Here is a 24,452-nt window from a genome sequence, read left to right as displayed (position 1 = left end):
AAAGTCCATCTCCCATAGACTCCATTTTAATCAAATAATTCACATTTTTAAAAAGGATTTCCTTTTTCTCTTTAATAATAAAACAGTACCTTGTACTTGATCCCAACTAAGATATAATTACCCCTTATTGGGGGCAGAACAGCCCTATTGGGTTTATTTAATGGTTAAATGATTCCCTTTTCTCTGTAATAATAAAACAGTACCTGTACTTGATCCCAACTAAGATATAATTACCCCTTATTGGGGCAGAACAGCCCTATTGGGTTTATTTAATGGTTAAATGATTCCCTTTTTTCTGTAATAATAAAACAGTACCTGTACTTGATCCCAACTAAGATATAATTACCCCTTATTGGGGCAGAACAGCCCTATTGGGTTTATTTAATGGTTAAATGATTCCCTTTTCTCTGTAATAATAAAACAGTACCTGTACTTGATGCCAACTAAGATATAATTACCCCTTATTGGGGGCAGAACAGCCCTATTGGGTTTATTTAATGGTTAAATGATTCCCTTTTCTCTGTAATAATAAAACAGTACCTGTATTTGATCCCAACTAAGATATAATTACCCCTTATTGGGGCAGAACAGCCCTATTGGGTTTATTTAATGGTTAAATGATTCCCTTTTCTCTGTAATAATAAAACAGTACCTGTACTTGATCCCAACTAAGATATAATTACCCCTTATTGGGGGCAGAACAGCCCTATTGGGTTTATTTAATGGTTAAATGATTCCCTTTTCTCTGTAATAATAAAACAGTACCTGTACTTGATGCCAACTAAGATATAATTACCCCTTATTGGGGGCAGAACAGCCCTATTGGGTTTATTTCATGGTTAAATGATTCCCTTTTCTCTGTAATAATAAAACAGTACCTGTACTTGATCCCAACTAAGATATAATTACCCCCTATTGGGGGCAGAACAGCCCTATTGGGTAAAGTTGCTGGGCCAGCGGCCCGGGCCAGATGAGAATGATATACATCTTTAATGACTCACAGCGGCCGCTTCCCATTTATTTAGATTATGACAGTAACATGAATGCGCTGTACCAATCAATCTCTATGGAGTGGGTTTCTATTCCTGAAATCCATACGCTATCTAATAGGCAATGGTACTGGCTGGATGAGGTCATGGGGGGGGAGCGGTTTCAGATTAGCCTAATCATGTTCATGTGCCTGGGGGGGGGGGGGGGGGGTACGGATACAGAACAGATTAGCACTTATATCCTTACAGTATTTTATAATAGCCTGGGATATTATTTATAGGAGAAGAGGACACTCCTTGTTGAATAATGGCTGGTCATGTGACTGCTTATTTACACGCAAAGGGCAAAATCCTAATGCAGATTGTCATGTTTTTTTTACCCACAATGCAGCATTTCCCCCCAGACTTTCTGCATAGTCGCGGCACTCGCTGTCGCAACCTCTCGTGGTGCCTTATGGCAAATCCCTATGTATGTATGTATATATGTATATCTTTATTTATAAAGTGCTACTTATGTACGCAGCGCTGTACAGTAGAATACATTAATACAAACAGGGGGTTATTAAGATAATAATAGATAAATACACAGTATAACAATAAATACAGATAAATACAGGATACAGTTGCAATAAGATAAGAGTCAAAGACTCGAGGGTGGAGGTCCCTGCCCCGTAGAGCTTACAATCTAGATGATTGTGCAAATAGTCGCTTCCAGGTCATGGCGTGTATTTATTAGACATGTCCCTGAAGTTCCAGGCGGTCTGGTCTCCCTATGCTAGAGGAACCCTGGAGTTACCAACAGGCCTAGGCTGCCAGTATCCCTTGGGTCTGTGTGTTGCTGAACTACACCTCCCTTCATTCCCGTGCCAGCTTGCCTTTCCCTAGGCCTCCTGTCCTTTCTATCCCTGGCCCTGATTGTTACACTGCAGCCTCCTTTCTCTCTCTGTACAAACAGTAATGGGCTTCAACTCCTGGCAAATCGGTGCCCGAGCCTGGCAAATCCCATGATCCACAGGGGCGGCTGGACCTGCGCCAGTGCGATTTGCTCTGCTGCTTGTGGAGATTAAATTAGATCCCAGGACAAAGGGAGATGTGCAGGGCCTGGCGTGTGAGTCAGCTCTTTCATTCCCCTGCCCCAGTGATCTCAGCCAATTAGCTAATTGCTCTGGGGAGGGGACCTGTCACTGACTAAAGGGATAGCTTGTTTTATCGGCCATAACAGGGCCAAGGCTGCCCGCCTGCTCTCCCCATGTTATATAATGAGAGGTGCCTTGGCATACGGGGCAGTGACAGTGCAGTACATTATAGCCCACCCCCTGAAAAGTGTGTCTGATTGGCATTCTGGAGCCCTCTGTGCCCCTAGAAGCGACTACTGACAATAGATTTCCAGTAGTGAGCAGTGCATTGTGCTTTAAAGCTGTTGAGAAATCTCTGCAGCTCCTGAACTGGTGTTCTGGGGTATTATACATGGAATTGGCACTATATTTATCCCGCTGTGGGTTCTGGGGTATTATACATGGAATTGGCACTGTATTTATCCTGCTGTGGGTTCTGGGGTATTATACATGGAATTGGTACTGTATTTATCCTGCTGTGGGTTCTGGGGTATTATACATGGAATTGGCACTGTATTTATCCTGCTGTGGGTTCTGGGGTATTATACATGGAATTGGCACTGTATTTATCCCGCTGTGGGTTCTGGGGTATTATACATGGAATTGGCACTGTATTTAGCCTGCTGTGGGTTCTGGGGTATTATACATGGAATTGGCACTGTATTTATCCTGCTGTGGGTTCTGGGGTATTATACATGGAATTGGCACTGTATTTAGCCTGCTGTGGGTTCTGGGGTATTATACATGGAATTGGCACTGTATTTAGCCTGCTGTGGGTTCTGGGGTATTATACATGGAATTGGCACTGTATTTATCCTGCTGTGGGTTCTGGGTATTATACATGGAATTGGCACTGTATTTATCCTGCTGTGGGTTCTGGGGTATTATACATGGAATTGGCACTGTATTTATCTGCTGTGGGTTCTGGGGTATTATACATGGAATTGGCACTGTATTTATCCTGCTGTGGGTTCTGGGGTATTATACATGGAATTGGCACTGTATTTATCCTGCTGTGGGTTCTGGGGTATTATACATGGAATTGGCACTGTATTTATCTGCTGTGGGTTCTGGGGTATTATACATGGAATTGGCACTGTATTTATCCTGCTGTGGGTTCTGGGGTATTATACATGGAATTGGCACTGTATTTATCCTGCTGTGGGTTCTGGGGTATTATACATGGAATTGGCACTGTATTTATCCTGCTGTGGGTTCTGGGGTATTATACATGGAATTGGCACTGTATTTATCCTGCTGTGGGTTCTGGGGTATTATACATGGAATTGGCACTGTATTTATCCTGCTGTGGGTTCTGGGGTATTATACACGGAATTGGCACTGTATTTATCCTGCTGTGGGTTCTGGGGTATTATACATGGAATTGGCACTGTATTTATCCTGCTGTGGGTTCTGGGGTATTATACATGGAATTGGCACAGTATTTTATGGAAGCTTATTGTGAGCACAGGAACGTGCTCCTCTCTGTATTGACGTTTGTACAAAGGCCACGGTGCTGCTATGAGAGACAATTTCCGTAGCCCTGAGTAGAGCACCGTCCCCTTATGATCACAGGAGATGCCAGGCATTCGAACGCCCCATCACATCATTTCTTATTTTAACTTTCCCTTTAATGCGAGTGGCTGCAGTATTTGTCGGGCGGGGAACGTTATCTCCGGGGCGCAGCTTTTGTTCTCTAATCTAAAGAAAACTGTGAAGGAAGCAAATGATTTCACATATTTTCAAGGCTGGAGGAAATGCTTTGGAAACAAAATATAAACTTCCTGTGGGATACGGACTGCACGCTGATGCCATCATTGTTCCTCGCCGCCATACGGGCCCTTTCATTTATTCAGATTCATGTTTAAAGGCAAAGTAAAGCCTATTTCATGTGTTTTGCAGAAAATATTCAAAATATAAATTCTCATTATGTGCGACCCCCTTCCCCTTCATATTTATTACAGAGACCCTTTGGGGGGGCCAAGCTCCATGCTAATACCAGTAACTGCCATAGGTAGAACATTTTCCATTCATTTCAGTGGTAAGCACAGCACAGTTGAGCTCCACAAAACAAACCCCTTCCTTGTCATTGTCATGCATTGATTTTTCGGTGTTACTGTTCCTTTAAAGGGGTGGTTCACCTTGAAGTTAACTCTTAGAATGTTACAGAATCTCCTATTCTCATCAACTTTGCAACTGGTCATCATTATATATTTTTGTATAGTTTTTAAAATATTTTTCTCTCCTTTCACAGGCAGCCAAACAACCATTGCTCTGTAAGGCTAAAATCTTATTGTTATGGTCATTTTTTATTTCTTATCTGTTTATTTAGTCCCTCTTTTATTCATATTCCTGTCTCTTGTTCAAACCACTAACCTGGTTGCTAAGGTAAACAAGGCCCTAGCAACCAGGTAGCTGCCGAGATTCCAAACTGGGGAGCTGCGGAACAAAAACATAAATAACTGAAAAATGAAAACCAATTGCAAATTGTCTCAGAACATCAATGTGTTTTAGACCAACTATTAGATACCCTAGCACGTATGGTTACCCTAAGGGGGAGCCAATAAAGGGCAAGTGTGATGGCTTTACCCTCCAATCTATCCTGTTTCACAAATCCCCGGTGGGACCCTGAGCTGTCGGGGTGTCAGGGTCTCTTGCTCGGAGTTTAGCCTGGGCTGCAGAGCTTCTCCTCGGTGCCATCACGGAACCTGTTTTCTAGGTGCCCCGTCATTGGCCGCACTCGCCCTCCTCTTGCTTTTAATCTGGGGGGGAGATTAAAATGCATGGACCTATACCCCCCGCCCTGTGGCACAACCTAAGCATCTGTGATTTCTGTCTGCCCATGTAAAAGACAACACAGACTCCCCAGTTATTCTGCTTTTCTTTCTCTGCCATTCGCTGGCTTTTGCTTTTTTAGGCTGAAATTGGAGACCGTATTATTATCCTTATTCTCAATATTATGATCCTTATCCTCTGATTTTCCTCTGGTTACTAAGCCAGAGGCACAAGGCTTTGTGATTGACATTATATGGCTCAGACCTGCCCACCGTGTAAAGGTGGCCATACACTCTGAGATCCTCTCGCTTAGCCCTGGGGCCAAACGATCGAATTGGAACGACGGGTATAGGCAAAGTCGGTTCGTGGACTGCATCAACGAGCCGGTGCGATCCCTGATCCGACCAAATTTTTTAACCTGCCCGATCGGTATCTGCCCGAATTCAGGCCAGATGTCGGTCAGGCAGTCCCGTCAGGAGTGCCCCTACATGAGCCAATAAGCTGCCAAATCAGTCTAAGGGACCCATATCGGCAGCTACAATCGGCCCGTGTATGGGCACCTTTAGGCTCTCTGCATTCCCCTGCACTAGTATTCTCCATGCCACAGGGGCCAGCAGTGCTGTAACTAAAGGCTTATGGGCCCTGGGCCCCTACTTTAGCACTGGGCCCCCCCATCTTGCAGCCACAGGACTTGACTTGCTGGGCTTTAGTGGATTCTGACTGCACCAATGACATTTTCCCAGCATCCCCTGCTAGTGGTGGCAAGGAGCAGCGCTAGTGGGCTAAGGGTGATTGGGAGTCCTGTACTTGCCATACCCAGGCTTCTTGTGCCGGATGCAAAAATATTATTATTTTTTATTCTATTTTTTGTCTCAAAATGGAACCTTATCTTTCAATAGTAACTGTACCAAGGGGAAATACAATGCGGTATCTAGATCAGTACATGCTCTCTCTCTGTTTGCCGGCTGCTTTTTCCTCTTGCAGAGGGTTATTTGTCTGTTTCAGCTACTATTTTTATCCAGAATCTTCCGGCCTGTCCTCCAGGCCACCGGGGAGCCTTTTTCGTGCTTATTTCCTGCAATTTGTATTTCCTCCTTTTCCTTTTTTTTATTTAGAGATGGGTTTAAAGCTCTCATTCAACCATCACCACTTCCTTTTGAATTTAAAGGGGAAGTACAAAAAAAAAAACATTGCACAAGTCTGGTACAGCATGGGAATGCATTGGAGGAGCAAGCATGGGGGGAAGAGACGACAGATAGGAGGGAAAGAGGAGACTGGGGTAGGGCTGAAGGCGAGACATGGGAAGGGGGTGCTAAGGAGACAGACATGGGTGAGTGATAGGGAGACAGGACCTTGGGGCAGAGTAGGGCTCAGTGCAGATAACAGAAGCATGTAGCACAGAGAGTCTGTTTAACTAACTGATAACAGAGCAGAGCAAATGGCTAGAAGGCTTTCCTTTCCCAGCAGTTCTAGCCAACCTGCCAACCTATCTGCCCCATGTGTAAGGGTTATAGAAGTTGCAATGTGACCTGTGGGCAGTCGCTATTAGGGGAATCCTCAGGGTTGTGACTTGTTTGGCAAGACCAGCAAATAAGCTTTTGGACCAATACCAATGGTTGGATTATAATGGGGTCCTAATACTGACAGGGGACTGCAGTGTGCCCACGTGGTCCTCTATGGATGGGATTATTTAAGATAATTGATATCTGGCCAGTTTGGCCGGTCAGAAGGGGCCACACCAGTAGCTCTTATGAGTCCTTGTATGGGCAGTTCAAAATTGTGATCTTTGGTCGCTTCAGCTAATCATGCCAAAGGGTTAATGGCACAGAAAGACACCATTTTACAAGGACGGTGGCCTAGTGGTCCCATTATTGGGTGCATTTTGGCCCCTCCCAAACAGACCTGGACTGAGATTCAAAATAGGCCCTGGCATTTCAAATACACAGAGGCCCAATCAGCCCCCACCAGCCCAATAAATAGTGAGTGTCTATGGCACCTTACAGCAGCCCCTCTGGCATTAGCCAGAACCCACAGATTGCCAGTCCGGGCCTTCTCCCAAATAAGCTTACTACTCGGCTGGTATTTGACTGTATTTGACTCGGCTGGTACATCACCAGTTAGGGCTAGATTTACAAATTTACCAGCAATGTAACTGTTGTAAATTTGTAATACCCTACGAATCCCTTCCTTCCCTGATCTCTGTTGGATTACCCCTTTTATAAGGCCAAACCTACCTATACTCTGCCTATTTCCCCGTCCACCCATTTCTCCACCCATTTCCCACCCCATGTGATGCCCCCGCCTGCTCCCCCAACCCAAAGGCCTGTATAATAGTAAGCAAAAAGTTGACCAATCTACTCCCGACCTTTGATTGTGCTCCAAGCACTGCCCAACCTGGCCTGTACCTGGTCTATTCAAGCACTGCCCAACCTGGCCTGTACCTGGTCTATTCAAGCACTGCCCAACCTGGCCTGTACCTGGTCTATTCAAGCACTGCCCAACCTGGCCTGTACCTGGTCTATTCAAGCACTGCCCAACCTGGCCTGTACCTGGTCTATTCAAGCACTGCCCAACCTGGCCTGTACCTGGTCTATTCAAGCACTGCCCAACCTGGCCTGTGCCTGGTCTATTCAAGCACTGCCCAACCTGGCCTGTACCTGGTATATTCAAGCACTGCCCAACCTGGCCTGTGCCTGGTATATTCAAGCACTGCCCAACCTGGCCTGTACCTGGTCTATTCAAGCACTGCCCAACCTGGCCTGTACCTGGTCTATTCAAGCACTGCCCAACCTGGCCTGTACCTGGTCTATTCAAGCACTGCCCAACCTGGCCTGTACCTGGTCTATTCAAGCACTGCCCAACCTGGCCTGTACCTGGTCTATTCAAGCACTGCCCAACCTGGCCTGTACCTGGTCTATTCAAGCACTGCCCAACCTGGCCTGTACCTGGTCTATTCAAGCACTGCCCAACCTGGCCTGTACCTGGTCTATTCAAGCACTGCCCAACCTGGCCTGTACCTGGTCTATTCAAGCACTGCCCAACCTGGCCTGTACCTGGTCTATTCAAGCACTGCCCAACCTGGCCTGTACCTGGTCTATTCAAGCACTGCCCAACCTGGCCTGTACCTGGTCTATTCAAGCACTGCCCAACCTGGCCTGTACCTGGTCTATTCAAGCACTGCCCAACCTGGCCTGTACCTGGTCTATTCAAGCACTGCCCAACCTGGCCTGTACCTGGTCTATTCAAGCACTGCCCAACCTGGCCTGTACCTGGTATATTCAGGTGGGTCTTGGAACTGGGGGGGTCACAGTATTTATGATGGGGGATCCAAATATAATGAAATTCCGTAAGTTTTTTTGTCTTCTGCCATATTTTTCAGATTTGGTGCCATTAACCCAATAATACTCTGTTTGCAGGGGCAGCCAAACATGCACCATCTCATATACAGGGTAATTCCCTGTGATTTATTTCATTGCATGGGTTAGGTACCCAACAGGTCTTTTCCACCGGCCCAGTCCGACCCAGTTGCATAGTAACCATAATTGATTGATGGACGGGAGGCTGCAGGTTCAGTCTGGTTCCAGACAATCTATCTATTAAGACTTTTGAAGTCGCCCGGGATAAATGGAGGCGCTTTGGGTGCTGTAAAATCAATGTGTTTCATTTCCTTGTGAGAATGATCAGTGTCGTACCCGCAGCAATGTGACGTTCCCCGGGGGATATAATAAATGGGTGCGCTTGGATCATTCTGCAGCTCTCTGGCAGGGGAATTTTATGATCCACGAAGCAAATTGTACTGCTGCTCATCTTACAGCTAATTGTATCCCATAATATGCCACCCCCTGCTCATGCCTTTAATTACACTGCCTTTATATTATCCTTTATCCTTATTACCAATATGAGCAACCTGTAGCGCTTGTGCCCTACAGAACTACAACTCCCAGCACCCCCAGAGAAGATGAATAGTATTTCCAGTGTCCATATGGAAAAAATGACTAGATTTTGATTTATTTGTGAAATGATTGAAAATGACTCTGGTTCTCCTGTTGCCTTGCCCTTGGTTCTCCCATCAGCGCTGCTCCGAATGGGCCGGTTCCTTGCCAGCGTCAGGGTTGGTGGGAATGTTTAAATTCTGATTTGCAGCAATAGAAGCAATTTTGCAATACCCACCCCCTGCAAAGTGAAATAAAGGGGCCTGGACAGCTTGTTAGATAGATGTTACTCTGCTGATAAAGAAAATATAAGGTTCTGGAAAGGACATTGATTCTTTCAGGGTTGGACTGGGCCAGTGGGACACTTGGAAAAAACCCAGTGGGCCCTGCCGACCCAGACCCTATCCCCGCCGGTGCCCCCTGCTGGCTTCCAGGGTCGGACTGGGGGGTGCAGGGCCCACCGTGGCTCCCGCCCCAAGGGCCCCACATCCCCCAAGGTGCATTCTCCGACCACGTCCCCCGCAGGGGCTCCCTCCTTGCCAGGGGCGGGCCAAGCCGACCGGGCGCCCTAGGCAACCCGGTCGGCCAACTCTGCGGGGCGACAAAGTAGCACTAGAGGTAGGCAGGAGAGACTGCTGGCGCCCCTCAATCGTTGCGCCCTAGGCAGCTGCCTCTTCTGCCTACCCCTAGTTCCGGCCCTGCTCCTTGCACCCCTAAACCCCCCAGACGTCGTCCCCTGAACGTGTATGTGAAACACATCAGGGGAGGACATCGGAGGCCAGAGGAAGCAGCAATAGGGTCAGGTCTTGGCCGATGGAGCCCACTAGGGCCGGGGCCCACTGGGTATTTTCCTGGCGGCCCAGTCCGACCCTGCTGGCCTCCCTTCCCCCATAAAGCCTAGTTATGTATTAGATATCTGTGCTTGGGGGTGGCGTGGGGGGTTTGCAGGCAGCAAGGGCCCCTGGGGAGGTGTAGGGGGGCCCCTGGGGTGGCAGTCCCAATGGGCCCTGCATGTCCCAGTCCGACACTGGATTATTTTCAAGCAGTTTCGGTGCTGCCTGTTCTCTCGCCCAAGAACAAAGGCAGGATGGAGGCTGCAGACATGGGCGCATTAGTGAGATTGTGATTGCAAATAATGGCCTCAATTAACGGCTGCCTCATCCATTAGCAGCTCCAGCCCGGGCCCCGGGAACGGAACACAGTTGTGGGCCTTAGAATGTAGGTCACTACCTGTGATTGGCCATTTTATACATATTCCTTCCTATAGCAACAGAAACCCTGGCACAGGAAGTGGGGGGGTGTGGGAATAGGGAAAGGGGGTCACGTGGCAGAAGATCCCTCCTTCCTTCCTCCTGTCCTGGGGTATTTTGCCACAGGGACAGATTTAGAGGCAGGGAAACTTGCCCCAGGGACAGGAAATCTGAAACAGAGTCAGTCCCCCTGAAACGGGGACCAATGGGAAAGGGAAACTCCATCTTCCGAACCAAAATTCCCACAACACAGAAGCCCCTAATATCCCTATCCCTGTAACCTGTTCCTTCAAAAAGTAGGAATAAATCCCATGTTTATATGCTGAAATCCAGCTGCAAAACTGTTCTACTCTTTCTGCATCATTTGTAATCCTGGCAGGGGAGGAGGGACTAAAACACTGATGTTACAAATTGTAACAACTTCCCCACAGCTTACAGGCAGCATGCAGGAACTACATAACCCACAATGCATTGCACTGGGATGTTCCTTTCCTTATTGGCATCACGTGTGCAGCAGGGAATTGTGGGATTGGGAGGAGGCAGGCTGAAGGCTGCATGTTTTTATAATTGATGTCTGTTGCAAAGTTGTGGGACATAACTGCTCAGTTAGTTTGTGAGAGCGCAGGTCAGATTTAAATACAAGCTAACTGAACAGTTATGTCCCAAGTGGCCCCCCCCTCAAGTCACTGATTGGCTACTGACTGCTAACAGCTTAGAGATCTGTAAAGCAAGAAGTAGTGTTCTGGCTATTATGTTAGACATCTGCCCACTCCAGCCTTTATAGATTACATTTGTGCCTAACTGACTATATTGAAAACAGTTTTTATTTTGCCCATTAAACAAAACCCAGGAATGATCCTGGAGCAGTAAGGGTTAATCAGGGAGAGAGCCATTGTGGCTGTAGGGCTAGCATGGCTAGTGTGTGTGCACCCCCAGAATGTCATTATGCAGGATTTGGGATCTGCTCCAGGCGCTACAGATCGGGAGCCAGTGGGGGGGCCTATGCACCTGCAGCTCTCTCACTCCGTGCAGCGGCGGCCGCGGCAGCAGGGAATAATGTTGTTTTTGGCTGGAGAATGAAATACTTTTATTTCCCACGTCACGCAGCGCATTCTTTATCAGGCAGTAACACACAGAAGGTATTTAAGGATTCTGCGGGTCAGTTTGTTACCGCTCACAGCGGGGGCTATAACATATTCATGTTCCGGTGGGGGGGGTTAATAAACATGGCGGGTCCCTGGTATAGGGAAATACACGACATGGAATTGGCGCGGCAGCAGCGTAACATTAACTTGCCCGGAGCTGCTCTCTGTGGTTAATGGGGCTCCCACTGCATTGGAAATGAGCAAGCTTGAAGGAAGGGTTGAACTTGATGGATGTGTGTCTTTTGTCTGCCTTAGCTACTGGGACTTATGGCTAGAGGCTTGGCAGTTACACCACTCTGAGTGATTATTGTAATAAAAAGTATCATCCCCAGGACATCCCCACGTGAGGGGTGCTGTTAACTAGAACATTCTACAGGTATGGGACCTGTTATCCAGAATGCTCGGGACCTGGGATCTTTCTGTAATTTGAATCTCTATAACTTAAGTCTACTATAAAATCAGTTAACATTTGGCTTGTTCTGCCCCCAATAAGGTGTAATTATATCTTAGTTGGGATCAAGTACAGGTACTGTTTTATTATTACAGAGAAAAGGGAATCATTTAACCATTAAATAAACCCAATAGGGCTGTTCTGCCCCAATAAGGGGTAATTATATCTTAGTTGGGATCAAGTACAGGTACTGTTTTATTATTACAGAGAAAAGGGAATCATTTAACCATGAAATAAACCCAATAGGGCTGTTCTGCCCACAATAAGGGGTAATTATATCTTAGTTGGGATCAAGTACAGGTACTGTTTTATTATTACAGAGAAAAAGGAACTATTCAAACATGAAATAAACCCAATAGGGCTGTTCTGCCCCAATAAGGGGTAATTATATCTTAGTTGGGATCAAGTACAGGTACTGTTTTATTATTACAGAGAAAAGGGAATCATTTAACCATTAAATAAACCCAATAGGGCTGTTCTGCCCCCAATAAGGGGTAATTATATCTTAGTTGGGATCAAGTACAAGTACTGTTTTATTATAACAGAGAAATGGGAATCTTTTTTAAAAAATTAGAATTATTTGCTTATAATGGAGTCTATGGAGATGGCCTTTCCCTAATTCAGAACTTTCTGGATAATGGGTTTCGGACCAAGGGATCCCTTTCTGCCCCATCAGCCCATATAACCTTTGGCTCTGTTCCCCATACAGTTACACCCCGGACCATAACCCCTGCAGTTATTATTATTTATATAGCACCATCTATTTACGCAGCACTTTCCTTTGGCTGCTAACCAGCGCCGGCTCTGTCTGACACTGGGTTGGGGCAAAGTTCTGGCTTTTGCCCCCAATACATTAGTGCTTTAATCAATCGGGTCTTCCCCAGCCCATAGACCTGGCTACAAACGTAGGGCTCCTAGAATAGAAAATGGCTTATGGCAAATAAACGGGCTCCTGGGTGTTGAACTGTTCTACACTGACAGTTACAAAACCCCGTAATGTGCCAGTATCACTCTATTGGTTAAAGGGGAACCTAAGCTTTCGAACCAAAATTTGCTATAGAGCCCTGCAGAACACAGAAACCCCTATAATATTATTATTATTCTTTATTTATAAAGTGCCAACATATTCCTCATGACTGTACAATTAGTGGGTTTCATACATTGATCATACAGGGTAACATATAAAGCAATCAGTAACCGATACAGGAGGGGAAGGGAGCCCTGCCCAAAAGAGCTTACACTCTACAGGGAATTACTGCATTTCATACATTGGGCATACAGAGTAACATATAAAGCAATCAGTAACCGATACAGGAGGGGAAGGGAGCCCTGCCCAAAAGAGCTTACACTCTACAAGGAATTACTGCATTTCATACATTGGGCATACAGAGTAACATATAAAGCAATCAGTAACCGATACAGGAGGGGAAGGGAGCCCTGCCCAAAAGAGCTTACACTCTACAAGGAATTACTGCATTTCATACATTGGGCATACAGAGTAACATATAAAGCAATCAGTAACCGATACAGGAGGGGAAGAGAGCCCTGCCCAAAAGAGCTTACACTCTACAAATAATAACACAGAAACCCCTAATATACCTATCACTGTCATATGTTACTTTAAAACTTATATATAAAAAACATTTTTATATGCTGAAATCCAGCTGCAAAACAGTTCTTCTCTTTCTGCATCAATCCTGGCAGGGGAGGAGGGACTAAAACACTGATGTTACAGATTATAACTGCTTCTCCGCGGGTTACAGACAGCATGCCGGAACTACAGGACTCACACAGGCGCATGTATCTAGGGACACGCTGATTACTGGTGCCAGTGTCTCTCTTGTTGGTGCCAGACAAGGGGCTGATTGTGGTGGGAGTGTGTGGGAGTCGAGGAGGAGCTACGGGGTCAGCCCTGTTGTCAGAGTTCCATGGGCCAAATTAATGGGGTTACGGCGGAAGAGGGAATGAGGCCATTCTTGCACAAAGACGATATTGACAGTGGTGGCAGCCGCCACGTGGGGTATCTGCTCGGAGCGGATTAGATCTCCTCCCCACGTCTCCTCCTAAAGATCTTTTCCCAAGGTTTCATTTTGTAATCTGGAAATCAACTGCTCCGTGATGTATTTCCAGCCATCGCATCTTATAACGTGATCCATAATTACTAGCTGTGGTTAATTTACCCTTGAAATGAAAATAATCATTACACCAAAATGAACGGTGTTATCTCCATCTATCTGTTTTATTCTCTGCACTGCTGGTTCTGACCCCTGAAACAATGTAGCAGAAGGCAGCCGATTGACAGAACTGACTTCTGCTACATTGTGTATGTATGTATAACTTTATTTATAAAGCGCCACAAGAGTACACAGCGCTGTACAATCTTACAATATACACAATTACACACAGGGAGGACTAGTGTTATAATAAATACAATAAATAAGTATAAATACACAGGGAGTAAGTGCCATGTGGTATGAGACACAGTAGGAAGGAGGTCCCTGCCCCGTAGAGCTTACAGTCTAAGTAGTGTAACTTAGAATTGCTATTTCTTTAATATTACATTTTTGGTTAGAAAAGGCCTTTAATACAAATGAATTGTGAAGCCATGACGCGGCGCTGTCTGAGCCCCCCGGCCATTGTATGTCACAGAAAGGGAATTGATTTGCTGCATCCGGCTGGGCAGTTTGCACTGGGGCCGATGTGCTGGGAGCTCTCTGACACCTTCAATGGGGAATGGGCTGTGCGGCAGCAGCCGGATGATCGATTGTACATTTAACATGTCTGTGTCTGACCGGAACAAGGGCTGTAGTGTTTGTCTCTTGGACAGAGCACAATAAAGTGCTACCGCTGGCATAGGAACTGCCAATAACACCTGTACAGAGAGATACCATAAAACTATGGCAGCATAGGGATTCCCCTGTACTAAGCACAATTCAGCAGGAACAGCCCCCTAAGTTTGCTCATAGCCTGTACAGAGAGATACCATAAAACTATGGCACATAGGGATTCCCCTGTACTAAGCCCAATTCAGCAGGAACAGCCCCCTAAGTTTGCTCATAGCCTGTACAGAGAGATACCATAAAACTATGGCACATAGGGATTCCCCTGTACTAAGCCCAATTCAGCAGGAACAGCCCCCTAAGTTTGCTCATAGCCTGTACAGAGAGATACCATAAAACTATGGCACATAGGGATTCCCCTGTACTAAGCACAATTCAGCAGGAACAGCCCCCTAAGTTTGCTCATAGCCTGTACAGAGAGATACCATAAAACTATGGCTCATAGGGATTCCCCTGTACTAAGCCCAATTCAGCAGGAACAGCCCCCTAAGTTTGCTCATAGCCTGTACAGAGAGATACCATAAAACTATGGCACATAGGGATTCCCCTGTACTAAGCACAATTCAGCAGGAACAGCCCCCTAAGTTTGCTCATAGCCTGTACAGAGAGATACCATAAAACTATGGCACATAGGGATTCCCCTGTACTAAGCCCAATTCAGCAGGAACAGCCCCCTAAGTTTGCTCATAGCCTGTACAGAGAGATACCATAAAACTATGGCACATAGGGATTCCCCTGTACTAAGCACAATTCAGCAGGAACAGCCCCCTAAGTTTGCTCATAGCCTGTACAGAGAGATACCATAAAACTATGGCACATAGGGATTCCCCTGTACTAAGCACAATTCAGCAGCAACAGCCCCCTAAGTTTGCTCATAGCCTGTACAGAGAGATACCATAAAACTATGGCACATAGGGATTCCCCTGTACTAAGCACAATTCAGCAGGAACAGCCCCCTAAGTTTGCTCATAGCCTGTACAGAGAGATACCATAAAACTATGGCACATAGGGATTCATTTGTACTGAGAATATCAGCTGAGAAGGGACAAGAGGCAGTAGTGCTTTGTGCCTCTGTGTATGAACATTGTTACTATTATCAGCCTTTCCTATTATTTCCTCTGTCTTTATCTATGGAATGAAGGAAATTGCTCTTGTTTTCACATTTCACTGTCTCATTATTTTGTCTCTTGTTGTTTTGGATTTCCTGAATCTGAGATTTGCAGCAAAGTGACCTTGTGCGGGTACCTTTAGGGTTATGGACAAACACATTGGGTAAGCTCTGGCATTGGAGCCCATAGCTATACAATCAGGTGTTGGCTTCTATTATTCTTAGTGCTTTGGATGAGTTAAAGCTTACTGCTGATTGGCTGCAGTGGGTTACAGAACAACAGCCATCTTTCCTCAGTATAGTAACTTTAGGGCTCACTGATCCTTACATTTTGTTGCATTTGTACTTGATCCCAACTAAGATTATAATTACCCCTTATTGGGGGCAGAACAGCCCTATTGGGTTTATTTAATGGTTAAATTATTCCCTTTTCCCTGTAATAATAAAACAGTACCTGTACTTGATCCCAACTAAGATATAATTACCCCTTATTGGGGCAGAACAGCCCTATTGGGTTTATTTAATGGTTAAATGATTCCCTTTTCTCTGTAATAATAAAACAGTACCTGTACTTGATCCCAACTAAGATATAATTACCCCTTATTGGGGGCAGAACAGCCCTATTGGGTTTATTTAATGGTTAAATTATTCCCTTTTCCCTGTAATAATAAAACAGTACCTGTACTTGATCCCAACTAAGATATAATTACCCCTTATTGGGGGCAGAACAGCCCTATTGGGTTTATTTAATGGTTAAATGATTCCCTTTTCTCTGTAATAATAAATCAGTACCTGTACTTGATCCCAACTAAGATATAATTACCCCTTATTGGGGGCAGAACAGCCCTATTGGGTTTATTTAATGGTTAAATGATTCCCTTTTCTCTGTAATAATAAAACAGTATCTGTACTTGATCCCAACTAAGATATAATTACCCCTTATTGGGGGCAGAACAGCCCTATTGGGTTTATTTAATGGTTAAATGATTCCCTTTTCTCTGTAATAATAAAACAGTACCTGTACTTGATCCCAACTAAGATATAATTACCCCTTATTGGGGCAGAACAGCCCTATTGGGTTTATTTAATGGTTAAATGATTCCCCTTTTCTCTGTAATAATAAAACAGTACCTGTACTTGATCCCAACTAAGATATAATTACCCCTTATTGGGGCAGAACAGCCCTATTGGGTTTATTTAATGGTTAAATGATTCCCTTTTCTCTGTAATAATAAAACAGTACCTGTACTTGATCCCAACTAAGATATAATTACCCCTTATTGGGGGCAGAACAGCCCTATTGGGTTTATTTCATGGTTAAATGATTCCCCTTTTCTCTGTAATAATAAAACAGTACCTGTACTTGATCCCAACTAAGATACAATTAATCGTTATTCTGTATAACAGGTCCCATACCTGTACTTGAATTTATATTATCTTTTATTAGAGAAGATTTTGTTTCTGTTTGACGTTCCGGGCAAGGAATGTCTTTGGTTAATGGGTATATTTATCCTCTAGATACCTATCCTGCTGATGGGGGGTTGTTGCTCCGGCTGAACCCCCACGCTAGGGGTAAGCAGGAGGGGAGAAGAAGGGCGGATTCGAGTGTGCTGCCCTTTAACCCTTTCCAGGCGTGTAGAATAGATGCTATTAGCAAGTCACTGCTCCCAGAGGAGCTACGGTGGCCCTGCAGGGGAAGGGTTAAACCCTTTAAAATCTTTTGGCCTTTATATATTTCCATTAGCGCTGAGCTCTCATAGCTGTAATGTAGGCAATTAGCTCTTATCTCTGTCTCTTTCTCTCTGTTCTGATTCTATCCTCACAAATCTAGGCTCTTTTATGGGCAAAATGGAGAAATAAATTCAAATGGTTTCTCTTAGTAACTAAATGGGAAACTCGGCCCCTTGGGCCTTTAGACTCCTGGCTGATCTGGGGGCCACTCTCCCATCCAATAAAAGCCTTAATTCCATCCCCAGCCCAAGCCCTGTGTATAATGTTCCCCCAGCCTTAGTTCCATCAGCCAATAATAACAAGGCCTCGGCTTGGCAGGGCCCCAAAGAATTAACTGCATTACACGATCCATCAGCCGGGCTCATATTCACCGGCGCGCGGCTCTGACACTCACAGTAACTGTCAGCAGCTCATTCTCCTTTTAAGATTTATTTTATGGGAGCGTGAAAATATTAAATACGAGAGTCAAAAGGAGAAGGAAATTAAATGTATCCTGTTCCATTGCTGAGCATTGAAGTGCTTGGCTTTACAGCACAGAGGCAGGTAGAACAGCGCCAATGAATCATTTATATAGGGGTTGTGCTGGGGCTGATGGCTCACTGGGCATCTTCTCAATGTATTTCAGCCAGGGGAGGAGAGCCCAAAACTGTCCCTGCTGCCTCCTTTTCACTTGAATGGGGACGTGCTCAGAATTCAGCAAATTCTTGACTTTAATTGTGGTGGCTTTCCCCTTGGACAAATGATAAACTCCTATACTATTCAAAAATAGTTCGTTTTATTTTATTTCAATCCATTAAAGCATTAATAACCTCATATGGATAGCCTAACGCGTTTTGTGCTTACCCAGCACTTAATCATCGACTCCATGGAAGTGACACAGATGCACAGAAAATATTTATATATATATATATTGGTTAGGCATGCACTGAATCCTGGATTCGGTTCAGGATTCGGGCCGAATCCAGCCTTTTTTTTATGAATTCGGATTCGGGCGAATCCACGGTCCCTGGCGAACCGAATCTGAATCCTAATTAGCTTTCGGAAAGGGTTACATTTTAGGGGGGAAAACTTTTAACCTGAATTCAGATTCGGTACGGGATTCGGCAGAATCCGTCAGGGTGGGTTCAGGGGTTCAGCCGAACCCAAAAAAGTGAGTTCAGTGCATCCCTAATATATAGATCAAACCCCACCTACCCTTAATTATAACCAATCAGTAAAAGATACATTATTATTATTAACATTTATTTATAAAGTGCCAACATATCCCGCAGCGCTGTACAATAAGTGGGTTTCATACATTGGACATACAGAGTAACATATAAAGCAATCAATAACCGATACAGGAGGGGAAGGGAGCCCTGCCCAAAAGAGCTTACACTCTACAAGGAATTACTCTGTATGCCCAATGTATGAAATGCAGTAATTCCTTGTAGAGTGTAAGCTCTTTTGGGCAGGGCTCCCTTCCCCTCCTGTATCGGTTACTGATTGCTTTATATGTTACTCTGTATGCCCAATGTATGAAATGCAGTAACATATAAAGCAATCAGTAACCGATACAGGAGGGGAAGGGAGCCCTGCCCAAAAGAGCTTACACTCTACAAGGAATTACTGCATTTCATACATTGGGCATACAGAGTAACATATAAAGCAATCAGTAACCGATACAGGAGGGGAAGGGAGCCCTGCCCAAAAGAGCTTACACTCTACAAGGAATTACTGCATTTCATACATTGGGCATACAGAGTAACATATAAAGCAATCAGTAACCGATACAGGAGGGGAAGAGAGCCCTGCCCAAAAGAGCTTACACTCTACAAGGAATTACTGCATTTCATACATTGGACATACAGAGTAACATATAAAGCAATCAGTAACCGATACAGGAGGGGAAGAGAGCCCTGCCCAAAAGAGCTTACACTCTACAAATCATTTGTTATGTCAGAGGCTCACACATCCCAAGAAAATCCAAAAGACCCTCCCTCTTATGTAGAAGGATGACTATATCCCCCGTACTTTTATCTGTTCTATTGCCTACACGTACCCCAAGTTGTGTATATATTAGAATTGCGAGCTCTTTGGATCACAGGGCAGGGCCACATTTACCCCTAAACCTGTTTATTTATAGTGTGATGGTTTATGAGACTAAGCAGACATGTTGTTTTCTCTGTTGCACGTAGGCATGGAAGAAGCGCTGGTTCATTCTCCGCAGCGGCCGGATGAGCGGGGATCCAGATGTCTTAGAGTATTATAAAAATGACCACGCGAAGAAGCCCATCCGGGTCATTAACCTCAGCTGCTGTGAACAAGTGGACGCCGGTCTGACGTTTAATAAGAAGGAGCTGCAGGACAGCTATATCTTCGACATAAAGACCAACGATCGGACCTTCTACCTGGTGGCCGAAACGGAGGAGGAGATGAACAAGTGGGTCCGGAGCATATGTCAGATCTGCGGCTTTAACCAGTCGGAGGAGAATGGAGGTAACGCACTGAATGTTATAGGTGTCTGTAGGTGGAATTATAACTGGGTCCCACTAGCTAGTCTCCAACCAGTGGCTCGGGGGCAACATGTTGCTCACCAACCCCTTTGATGTTGCTCCCAGTGGCTACAAAGTAGGAGCCATTTTTACATTTCTGGCTTGGAGACAAGTTTTGGAAGCCCAGAGACACGGTTTTACCCCAAGCAGAGCCTCCTGCAGGCCAGCAGTCCCCATGGGGCTACCAAATAGCCAATCACAGCCCTTATTTGGCATCTCCAAATAACTTTTTTCATGCTTGTGTGGCTCCCCAACACTATTACATGTGATCGTGGCTCATGAGTAAAAAAGGTTGGGGATTCCTGAGCTAGATCCTCCAGCCCTGCTACCAGAAGAGCTAAAGCCTACAGTCCAATATATGGTCCCAATCACATTCACTGAGCCACCTAGTCAATTGCTAAAGGTTTTAGTTCCCCTTCAACTCTGATTCATCAGTGATAGAATTATGTAGGCGTTGCCAATGTCTCGGCAAAAAGAGTCCCCCCATTGAGAAACCCAAATGCACAAAGCACTTTCATGGGAAAGCTATTGTTACGGCTCTGGTGATTTTATGACTGGGTATCATTCAGTGTATTTGGACCATATAATTAAATAACAGCTGATTCCTGTCACAATGGAAAATATGAATGAAGAACAAGGGTTTTTTATCTGCTGTGAAGTTGGCATGAAACTCTAATTGCAGGTTACCAAACGTTGTCCCTGTACCCACATTGCCAGGCATTGTACTATAGGAGGGAGTGAGTGTATTTCCTATCAGAAAAGGTATCTCTTGCACCCATGTAGCTACCAGATGTCCTCACCCCAGATGCCCTTAGCATAAAGCGCCAGTGGTGCCATTCAAGCATAACTAAAAGTCTTACTATCTTGTACTGTGCTCCTAAGTGACTGATTGGGCTTTATCAGAACCTATCGAATATCGGTGGCCTCCAATCAGTTTCATAAGTCCTTCCTTATTTATTATGCTGGTCCAGCTCTGGTTACACTCATTCCCAGTGGTCCCAGTTTGGGCATGATATCCCATGATGTCCTACATCCCCCAGAGAGGGGTAGGGGTTGTTGCAAAGTAGAAAGGGTTTGTGTGGATTTATTGAACGTCTCAGTGTTACTGGGTATGGTTGGGGGTGGATTGGCAGTATAGCATAAATGGTCCTGTAATAGGTTGAAGTGCAGTTACCCAGATATAATGAACGATTGGTTGAAGGCCACTATTTTATGGAATGGTGCTTCTCCCAAGAGTTATAAGGGGCACAGCTTCTAAACCTATCCCATACCTTAAGGCTCTTAAGAAGTCAGGTTGTGGCCAAGTTGTATAGAAGAATGCAGGCAGTAAGCTGACTTTAAGCACAGCTTAAGGTGGCCATGGCAACCATGTATGGGGTCCTTCAACCCTCCTACTTGACTTATATTTTGCTGAAAATTGTCCAGATATCCATCTTGTTTGAAGACTGCATTGGCTTGTTGATGAGGTCCTCACCCCGATGGCCTGTTTTTGTGATCCAGTCATTTGGCCCTTGGGCAAGACAATCGTATCAGCCCAATATCTGATACAATATCAGGTAAAAGGTGGCTGTATACTATAAGGGCGAAGACACAAGGGGCGATTAGTCGCCACTACTTTTTAATTTTTTTTTGCCAAATAATATCTTTATTGAACAGGAAAAAAGACATTTTTACATTGTGCATTGGTATATGTTGGGTGTTAGCACTTATTAAGGTCTAGTCCATAGGCACGCCTGTTGGCGCTTGGGGCTAAGGAGTCATTGCTGGGGGGCAATTGCCAATGGTGGAGGATCACCTAGGGGGAAGGGAAGTCACCACCACTTTTAAGTAAGTCTGTCCTGGCAACAAATTGCAGCGGCTTTTCTTCCATAGGCTTCAATAGAAGTCCTCCAACAAAACACTTATGAATTTTCGCTACACAGATTAGTCGCAGCAACTTTCTAATCGCCCCGTGTGTCTTTGCCCTAAGGTTTATTGTTTGGTTGGAGATATTGGAGTAATCATCAGCGAGAATAGGACCGTGTCAGAGTGAGGACCACATGAATGAGTCGATGTGGCCCCAAAGGGAAAATCATACCTGCCTGATTGACATCTGGACAATTGCAGGCCAGATATATGTGGGGCCCATTGGGGCAGATAAGCTGTTGACCTGGTCTGAAGGACCCAAATCTGCCCGTTTATGGCCACCTTAAGGTGGTCATATCAGGGAAAGACCTGTTCATTTATCGAGGTTGTCAATGTATGCTGAAAGTTTGGATTCCTGATTCCGTACCCCCCAAAATTCTTGGTTTTAAATACAAAAATGGGCAGCCCCAGGAATTTCTACATATATATTATAGTAAAGCGCATGTATGTAAGTGTATGGCACAGACTCTCTGCACGGGTGAGCGCTCACTGCCCATTGCACAGCACCTGACAGCCTTCGGGGCTGAACGTCCTTATTCCCCTGTGCGTCTGCCAAAGAATGTGGGAAATGTCAGCACCAAGTCATTTTTGTTTTTTTTTTTCCAGGAAAAGATAGAAAAAGAATATTTTATAGTAAAGGCATGCAAGCAAGAATTCCAGTTATTGGACAGGACAACTGAGTGCCCTACAGTTTTAGGCTGATAAAGGGAAAATATGCCATGTTACAGATCAACAACAGCTGAGGGTAGTCTCCGATCCAACAATTACTTACCAGTATAGTTATTTTTCCTCCCAAGGGGCCTTGTGATTCTGAAGGTCTCCTTAGTATATACCAGCGGTCCCAAAACTACAGCCCGTGGGCCGGATCCAGCCCCCCAGAGCAATTTACCCGGCCCCCACTGCGTCCTCCCACCTGGCAGTGGAGAGAGAGGACTCAACGGGGAGCGGCACTGGGGAGCTGAGATGAAGAACGGACCGGGGGAACTGGTACAGGTAGGACACGCTGGGGGGGGGGGGAGAAGTTGTGAACTGTCTGGTTTGATGGTTTGATGGCAGCGGGCGGGATATGAAAGAGGATTAGGGCTAATTCACCAGAGGATGTGGGACCGCCATCACCAGTGCCCCCCCGGTGCGGCCCCCCAACAGTCTGAGGGGCCCTTGGGTTAAAAGTTTGGGGACCCCTGGTATATACCCTCTCTGGTCCTATTACCAGTTCCTTTATGTTATTGTATTCAAAACTGGCCAATTAGGGTGTGAGATGCATAGGAGACCCACTACAGGAAGCCTATAAATGCCCACTGAAACCACTAAATAGGCATGGGAGAGAAATAGCCAGACTTATCCCAAATTGATATTTCTTGCAGTTCCATCAGGGCTGCCACCAAGGAGGTTGGGGGGGGGACAGTTAGGTGCTGTATGGTAGTTAGGGACCCGGACAGACGCAATGATCAAATCTGCAAACAGTAAAGGGGTCGGGTTGGTGGGATTAGAAGAACTGTGGGCGTATTTAGTTGTACTGGGGCCAGGATGGATCAGGGGCATGGCAAGGATGCTATATAGTTGGCCAATATGTTTGGGTGCCCCATTGTACTTAGTTGGCAGGGATCACTACCCAGAGCACATAGACCTGGGGTCCCCGACCTTTCTTACTTGTGAGCCACAGTCAAATGTAAAAAGACTTGGAGAGCAACACAAGCACCATAAAAGTTCATGGAGGAGCCAAATAAGGGCTGTGATTGGCTATTAGGGGCCTCTATGCACCCTATCAGCTTACAGGGGCTTTATTTGGTAGGAAATCTTGTTTTTATTCAACCAAAACTTGCCCCCAAGTCAGGAATTCAAAAATAACTCCCTGGTTTGGGGGCTCTGAGAGCAACATCCAAGGGGTTGGGGAGCAACATGTTGCCCTGAGCCACTGGTTGGGGATCACTGACCTAGACAAGCAGTGGGCCAATAATCCGGACCTGCTGGAAGGGAGAACCCTACTAACTAGTAGTAAGTTACCATTTGCTAATCTTCATCTGTCATTAGAGTAAGAGAGCTCGGCATTTGGGGTAACCACAACTGCACCTCTGTGCCTCCCAACAAACACCGTGATTTGCCCAGTCTGGCTATTATACCCTCTGGCTATTATGCCCTCTGGCTATTATGCCCTCTGGCTGTTATACCCTCTGGCTGTTATACCCTCTGGCTATTATACCCTCTGGCTATTATACCCTCTGACTATTATACCCTCTGGCTATTATACCCTCTGACTATTATACCCTCTGGCTATTATACCCTCTGACTATTATACCCTCTGACTGTTATACCCTCTGGCTGTTATACCCTCTGGCTGTTATACCCTCTGGCTGTTATACCCTCTGGCTGTTATACCTCTGACTATTATACCCTCTGGCTGTTATACCCTCTGGCTATTATACCCTCTGACTATTATACCCTCTGACTGTTATACCCTCTGGCTGTTATACCTCTGACTATTATACCCTCTGGCTGTTATACCCTCTGGCTATTATACCCTCTGACTATTATACCCTCTGGCTGTTATACCCTCTGGCTATTATACCCTCTGGCTATTATACCCTCTGGCTATTATACCCTCTGACTATTATACCCTCTGACTGTTATACCCTCTGGCTGTTATACCCTCTGGCTGTTATACCTCTGACTGTTATAC

General features: G+C 45.4%; 1 protein-coding gene across 2 annotated transcripts in view; it reads left to right on the top strand.

The window, feature by feature from the left end:
* The window catches only part of gab2 (GRB2 associated binding protein 2), an 87,248-nt gene that overhangs the window by 29,206 nt on the left and 33,590 nt on the right, over positions 1-24,452 (top strand). For both annotated transcript variants that reach the window (XM_004912182.4, XM_002936547.5), the window contains exon 2: positions 19,514-19,814. In XM_004912182.4, the coding sequence (XP_004912239.1) occupies positions 19,514-19,814 (301 nt within the window). The remainder of the gene's footprint in view (positions 1-19,513; positions 19,815-24,452) is intronic.

This window comes from Xenopus tropicalis, chromosome 2, assembly GCF_000004195.4.
Source record: "Xenopus tropicalis strain Nigerian chromosome 2, UCB_Xtro_10.0, whole genome shotgun sequence".
In the NCBI taxonomy this organism is placed as follows: Eukaryota; Metazoa; Chordata; class Amphibia; order Anura; family Pipidae; genus Xenopus; species Xenopus tropicalis.
Note: the sequence above shows the minus strand (reverse complement) of the source record. Positions and strands in the feature narration are given on the sequence as shown.